This window comes from Mastigoproctus giganteus, chromosome 14 (genome assembly GCF_048544385.1).
Source record: "Mastigoproctus giganteus isolate SK-2022 chromosome 14, ASM4854438v1, whole genome shotgun sequence".
Lineage (NCBI taxonomy): Eukaryota > Metazoa > Arthropoda > Arachnida > Uropygi > Thelyphonidae > Mastigoproctus > Mastigoproctus giganteus.
Genome location: NC_143588.1, coordinates 122,292,500 through 122,299,938, shown reverse-complemented (window position 1 = coordinate 122,299,938; position 7,439 = coordinate 122,292,500). Strand labels below are relative to the sequence as shown.

General features: G+C 41.1%; 1 protein-coding gene across 1 annotated transcript; it reads left to right on the top strand.

The window, feature by feature from the left end:
- Window positions 1-1,299: 1,299 nt before the first annotated feature.
- LOC150075704 (iripin-2-like) lies at window positions 1,300-6,168 on the top strand. Its single transcript, XM_090389111.1, has 2 exons — window positions 1,300-1,404; window positions 4,919-6,168. Exon 2 carries the CDS (start codon window positions 4,921-4,923, stop codon window positions 6,133-6,135), a length of 1,215 nt encoding a protein of 404 aa, XP_090245237.1. The 5' UTR covers window positions 1,300-1,404; window positions 4,919-4,920; the 3' UTR covers window positions 6,136-6,168.
- Window positions 6,169-7,439: the final 1,271 nt, after the last annotated feature.

Below are 7,439 nucleotides of genomic sequence, written 5' to 3'. Positions count from 1 at the left end.
CATCCACAATTTTTCAAAAGGTAGCGGAGATTGTCGGTCTCAGCTATTGTATGGATTTTTATCCCTAAATACAAAAAAAAAAAAAAAAACTGACTGAAGGAAAATACAAGCAATTAGAGACATAGCGTACCAATACCCGGTTGCTTTCACACACACGCCACCACCACCACCACCACCAGCACAGTTTGAACCCATCGCTCGACCCCGAGAACTATGAAAAACTAACCAATAAAAAGTTAATCTAACGCGCTTATGAAATTTAACTAAAAAGTTAGTTAGCGTTAACTTTTAGTTAAATTTCATGGTAATTTTCACGTGCTCACATCTGGCTTTTCGACAGGATCGAACTGACCGGAACAGCCGAAGGGCACAGTGCATAGTGTATGCTGTTAATAGTAATCCGGTTCCGGGCCTTCCCCCAGCTCCGCGTCAAGCAATGTGATGAATAGAAATTGTGTAAAGCCACAATTATGTAGGTCAGTGAGTGTTCGTGTAGTGTTAATGTGGGTTTTGTTGTTCATCACACCTCTTGGTCTAGGGACTTGTGTTTTCACGCAGAAAACTCTAGTTTATAGTGTCCAGCGCCACGAGGAGGCGGGCCGGGAAATACGGAGTGTAAAGAACTGGCAGCGCAAGCCGTGTGGCTGCGGGTCAAGGGCTATTGAAACTACTTCCATTGTATTGATGGAACAAATAAGACGAATTCAATTTGGTTCGTATCGTGCACCAGTCAAAGGTCCATCGCCAGGGATCATTACTCTAATTGAAGCCAAAGTTAGGTAAACCTATTTTTCCATTTCTTTAGGAGAAACGGAATTCCTTAAATAATGTGGTGGATTCTGAAAGGACGATTTCATTTTACTTCAACTTTAAATCCCAATAAATTCGTATAAACTCAGCGCTGTTTCAGCTTGGTTCTCTGACGCAATTTAGGCAAAAGCCGAATCACTTTGACAGTAGAACGAACCTCTCTTTTTTTGAGGACATGGTGAGACAGGGGATGCCAAATCTGCGTGCGTTAATTCATGGTGGATCTGTTTGCCCTAATCGATGAAATTGAATGCTTCTTTCGAGCATCTCTTCACACTTAATGAGATTCACATTTTGAAATGTGTTGTGGCGCAAAGAGCGTTGCAGTGTACGAGATGCTAAATTGATATTCGATGGAGGTGCTGTGGAAATACCCAAACAAGAGAGCTCAATGACGAAATCACGTGGTTCCTTTAGACTCCACAAAAGTCGTGTATTTCGAGCACTGCCATTATCCAACACCGGAAACTGCAGTCGTAGCGTGAATCTAAAGCAGCCCCTCTTCGGGTGATTCATTGAAGAGGGACACCTGACACGGCCTGCATGAGAGTCTCACGAGTAACAATCGCATTCGATCCCTTTCCAGCAACAGCGGTAAGACACCAACTTTCTTTCCATTTCTCTTTATTTCTGTGAGAATGTTAGAAGTGTTTAGGAATTCATTTTTTAATATTCCCATAATGCAAATTGTTTCAGAATTGCTTTGTTTTGAGTTCGATATTCAGAATTATTGACACATTTTTGACCATCATTATTCATTGCAATTTCATGAACTATTTGTTAATTTTGTGCATTTATTGAATCATTTGCGTCTAGATAACTAAGGCCATGAGGAGCCCGTATACTCTTTGGCAAATTGCGGTCATTCCATGATCGGTGTGTCCGTTGCGCGAATGCAAATTAAAACCGTGCCCTCCTAGTCAGACACTTCCTAACATAGTTGTGGTGAGAAATCTCTATAAAGGTTACACGAAAACAAGACTGGATCGAAACTTTTTCGACTCGATTTTGATCACTGTTTCTGGGAGACACAATGAGTTCAGGTCCAATATTGCTTTCTCAGTCTTCTGACTCCGAATTCAGTCGGGAGATATGAATTCAGATCTTCTGTGACTGCTCGCAGCAGCCACAGGCAAACTTGTAAGTGTATCCACGTCACACAGAGAGCTGCATTTGGTGAATTTTTCAAGAAAGAGCTGCAAATATTTCGGAATAACAGTTTTACAAGGCGTAAAGTCATTATAGCTGGGGCCCCGAAGCTGGCAAATCCGTGTCTGTTGATCAACACTGCTACGTTAGCTTTCTTTATTCAAATATTGCCTATCGCAATTTTACAATTCGAAATCCAAAAAAATTACTTACAAAATTGCAGTCCATTCGCATTATTTCTTCTTATTTTCTTCTGAACTGTTATCAAACGTTTATTATGCCTTTATTCTGCTCTGTGGCGTAAAGGCATAAAGGAGTAAATCTCTGCTCTGGGAAGCGCTTGAACTCGATAAGACTGTGATATTAGATGGGAATTGTTCGTTGCCTTACTGTGTCTTGAGCCTTTATGTATTCAGGACAGTTGATATCCCTGACCGAATGATTAGCATCATGTTTGTGCCTCTTGCAATTAATGCAGACAGGCGGTTGATCCTTGCTGGGGCACTCAGCAAAGACATGGCCTAGTTTGCCACAATTTCCACAAGAAGGTCTTTCTTGTTTACACTTACTTGAAGTGTGTCCCAAAGCAAGACAACAATAGCACTTCATCACAATAATGAAAGGTTTAAATCGGTGAGCGGTCCACCCAATAAATAACCTGTATAAAGTAGAAATAGCTGAAAAAATACGTGGGGTAAAGTCAAACAACCAATTCGAAGTGTTCTTTGATTTGGAGCTAATTTTAAATCGGAAAGTGATCTCTTGTGAGATTTCTTCACGTGTGAATTTAAATTCTTTCAGGTTTTTGAAGTATAAATCATCAAGTATTTCCTCTTTGGTTAAATCATTATCAATATTGTATACCAATAAGGTTGGATTCAATTTCTTAGGTATCCCAGGGGTGATTCCAACATCAGACAGGATTTTTGAGGAAGAGATGGTATCCAAATCTTTACGGGAACCAGTTTCTGAAATTATGCCTTTGTTTTTAATGAGACGGAGAGCTTTAACTTTGACTTCTTTCAAGTCTTGCTTTAAGGTTTTAACTACACGTTCTTTAACATCAGTGCTCGCAGTAAGAGTAGAACTCTCAGATGCCTTTAGGAGTAATAAATGTGGTTTTCTAGTTGAAGTAGTTTTAACATTAGCGGATTGCAACTGTCTGTTTGGTTAATAGAAATTTTTGCAAGGGATTGTGCAGTAGCCTCAGAGAAGTTTTCGGGAGAAACTACGTTCAAAGAAGTATCAACTAATTCTGTAGAAGTTAAAGATTTTGCCACAGAAGCATATGAGAGAGGTGTGTGCATAGTTTTTGAGTCATCACTTCTTATCTGCCGCATCTTTATTTTCATCTTAAGAGTTTCATTTTCTGTAATCAAGCCATTCACAACTAATTCAAGACCGCTCCAAGAATGAAGAATAGCTTTGATGGCAGTTTTTGTGACCTTACTATTGTCGTTTAATAAGTAGTTTCAATTTCTTCTCGCAGGAAAGTAAGTGCATCGACAGGAGAAAGATCTGAAAGTAAGACAATCCCGACGTTTGGTATTTTAATTTTCCTGGCAGTTGAAGTAGCAGCCCTAGTCAACGTGTCAGGACTAAAAGGTTTTATTTGAGAAGAATCAGTAGCGACATTTGTGGTCGTAGAAATTGGTACTTTACTTGAAGATTCAAGATGTTCTGGTTTAGCCTTAGGAGCGGTTACACTTGCAGTTTCCCTTGTCTTACTTTGTTCCTGTGAAGAAACTAGAGGTGGAAACTCATCGGTGTTTACCGACAAATTAGTGGCGCCTGTATTTTCTTCCACGTTGGGGGTTTGTTCTTGGGAGGGATCCAGTATGGACAAGTCTCCTTTGTCACGGAGCAAGTTAATAGCTTCACTAATAGCCTCTGTCATCCTGAAACTTTACAATTTTTAACGACAAGAGGTAATTCTGTGGGATGAAAGGTTTTTACCTTTTAGGTATTTACCTCAGATGGTTAAATAGGCATACGGCGAGGAGTGGCAAGGAGGAAGCGGTAAAAGTATCGCCCCAATATATGCGCTAACTTGACCTTGGGGTAGCTTAATTGACCCTTCTTGTACGAGCTGAACTACTTGTGTTGGAAAATCTTTTGTCAGTAAGGTTGCTTATGCAGATCTAAAATGAATAAAATAACTTTGCCTGATGACTTCTTTCAGAAGCTGGTACACTCATTTTGGACACTAAATATTCCTCTTCCTGATGATACAAAATGTCACTCTTATTAACTGTTCAGGCAATTAAATTAAGACCAAATTAGTAGAGCACTTTTTCACTCGACTAACGTGCTGCGCGAGCATGGGCAACCTCAGATATTACCAAAATACTTCATTACAGAAAAGTCACGGAACGGATGTTCACCCTCCGCTTATTCTTCTCAATTAAAATGTGAAATCAATACGCCTAGTTTTTGGCAGATGTGAAATTGGAGGATCTCCCCAGAAACCCTTAAGGTCCCTCCCCTCCTTCAGTCTGTGGCGTGGAGACTCAGGATAAGCGATAGATTCCTGCCCATGGAGATGCTCCACAACGTCCAGGAGATGGATGTGGACTACAAAAGGTCATAGAGGAAAAATCGTACAGAAGAAGCATCATCAGGGAACAGAGTTCGTCTTCAGCTGAGTTACTGCCATCGTTTTTCATCGCGCAGTTCCTGTATTGGCAGTGCACAGCAGGAAGAAAAAAAAACAAAAAAACAAACAAACCTCAATGTTCTTTCATTTCCCCTGTTAATATGTAAATTTTATATGTAATATGTAATTATACGTTTAATGCTTCAATATATGTTTTTTTTGTAATTATTCCTGTATTGGTTAATTTTATGTTAAACCCCCAGCATTGTCCCTGTTCTGGGTATTCTTCCATCCATCGAACTGTTCACTGCCTGCAATAAAGATATTATCATAATTGTAACACGACAATTTGTTTCATTGCAGGCATGGCTTCCAAGATGCCCCATCTCCTGATCTTCCTCATGTGCATCATCTTCTCTACGTATGACGTAAGAGGATCCACCTTAACCGAAAAGGTTGCAACCGCATCCAATACGTTCGCAGTCAACCTTCATAAGCAGCTGTCCACTGAGCCGGGGAACCTCTTTTATTCCTCGTTTAGTATAGAGGTTGCATTCGGCATGCTGTTCTACGGAGCCAGAGGATCCACAGCACAAGAAATTCGCAATACAATGGGATACGAAGTTGCTGATCTATCGGACGAAGAAGTACACCAAGGTTTCCAGGAAGTGCTGGAAACACTCATTCCGGAATCTGGAGAATACCTACTCGAAATAGCCAACGCTCTGTTCGTTCAAGATGACTTCCCAATTCGCTTCCAGTATGTACAGGGGCTGATCTCGTGGTACGAGTCCGAAATCAAGAATGTGGATTTTAGTGGCAATATGGATGGCGCTATCGAAGACATTAATGCATGGGTCGCAAACAAAACGAAGGACAAAATAAAAAAACTCATTGAAGAACTGGATGAAGCCACAGTCGCATTGCTGCTCAATGCCGTGTACTTTAAAGGCACGTGGATAAGGGAATTTAATCCAAATGACACGGTGGAAGAGGCGTTCCACAACAACGGAGTGACCACGGGGGTCAGTCTTGTACCGATGATGACAATCACAGGGGAATCCTTCCCTTACGCAGACATGGAAGAGTACGACTTCCAGGTGGTGGAGTTGCCGTACGAGGGGAACGACACTTCGATGTGGATTTTGTTGCCTCATTGCGTTGATGGGCTTCCGGCATTGGAGCAGCGGCTGTCACTGGACATCCTAAATGACGTCAGGAACTCCCTCACTGAAAACGAAATCGACAAACTTAAGATCCCGAGATTTAATCTGACGTACGAAAAAGAAATGAGCGATGTCCTTACACGGATGGGAGTGGAGATCGCGTTTACAGACAATGCCAATCTGAGTGGCATCAGCGAGAAACCGCTGAAGATTTCAAAAGTGTTCCACAAAGCGGTCGTCGACGTGAACGAGGAAGGCAGCGAGGCTGCAGCAGCCACTGGCGTGGTGTTAGTTCCTGTTTCTCTACCAATTGATTCTTTGAGAGTTATCGTTAACCGCCCCTTTCTTTTCTTTATTATGGATAAGATCACAGGCCTGCTATTGTTTTCTGGGAGAGTGACAGAGCTTCCATAGCAAAACTTCAAATAACTGTCCACGTGCACTTTAGCGCACTTACTTGATAGCAATAAAGTCATTGTACAATCGCAGTGTCGATCTCACTTTACTGGGTCCAATTTCTTTTACGACCATCGCACAAAGTGTTCAATACTTCGCAATTGTCTCTTCCAGATTTTCCAGAGTTGTTGCTTCTGCCTTCAGATACATAACTGAAAGCTTCCAGCGAACCCAGATTCAGCAACTGGGCACTGAACTACTAGTATAGGGTCGTACAACGAAATAACGCGGGACGAATTTATTTTCTTATTTTTAAGTTGTTTTGAAGTTTTAGGCGTATCAACGACTTAGTAAGTTTGTTTAAGGATAGGGAGGCTCCTAGACCGTTAGTTCAACTCTGCCTCGTTTCACAAATACATGAAATCGATTTAAGAATAACGAAATTTTTACATTTAGCAGTAACGTAGTTATCAGCAGCCAATACTTCATCCCCAAAATGGAGGACAAAACTGCAAAACTGCTGGTAAAAACGATTAACGTCGGCTTGGGGCCAGTCTCTATGCCTTTAGTAGTACCTACGTGCTCGATGAACTTCCCTTCTTAACTAGGATAACTCTTGCTTCCACCATGAACACGTCTTCTGGTTAACCCTCTTTTTCCTAGAAGACTTATATGACGCTTTTATTATAGCATTTTGAATATAGTTCACTTGATGAGAAATAGGTGAGGTTTCAAAAGAAGCAAGTTTCTGTTCTTCAAGGTCCAGAAGGATGGAAGAGTCAGAAGCATTCCAGTCAGTATTTCTGATGGAAAATCTTATTAATTCTGGCTGTGAGAAAGTGTGTGAAGATGGAACGGCAGAATCAGGGGAAAGCATGTAAAAGATGACTCTATGGTCACTGGTGCACCAGTCCGTATACACCTTCCAGTCAGTGAACCGCAAATCGAAGTGAGAGTTTGTCATCGTTATATCTATATTATATTCTCCTGCATAACTTGAGAAAGTATGAGGGTGATTAGGCTTGTTGTGAATTGAAAAACAATGATTAATTATGAAGTCCTCCAAGAGAAGGCCACGTGCATCTGTAGAAGAACTGTGCCAAAAGTTTGATTTTGCGTTGACGTCCGATGAGATCAATATATTGCTGTTCGGTCCCAAAGTATTTATTGCAGTCTCGAGGTAAGCAAAAGAGTGATTAAAGTCTTCCGATGGAGGGCAGTAGAGAGGAATTAAGAAAAATTCATTACGGAGTGTGTGACAACAACGCAGGTAGAGAACTGAGTGCAAAAACCATGAAGAACCGTGACGTCTAAAGAGTCAT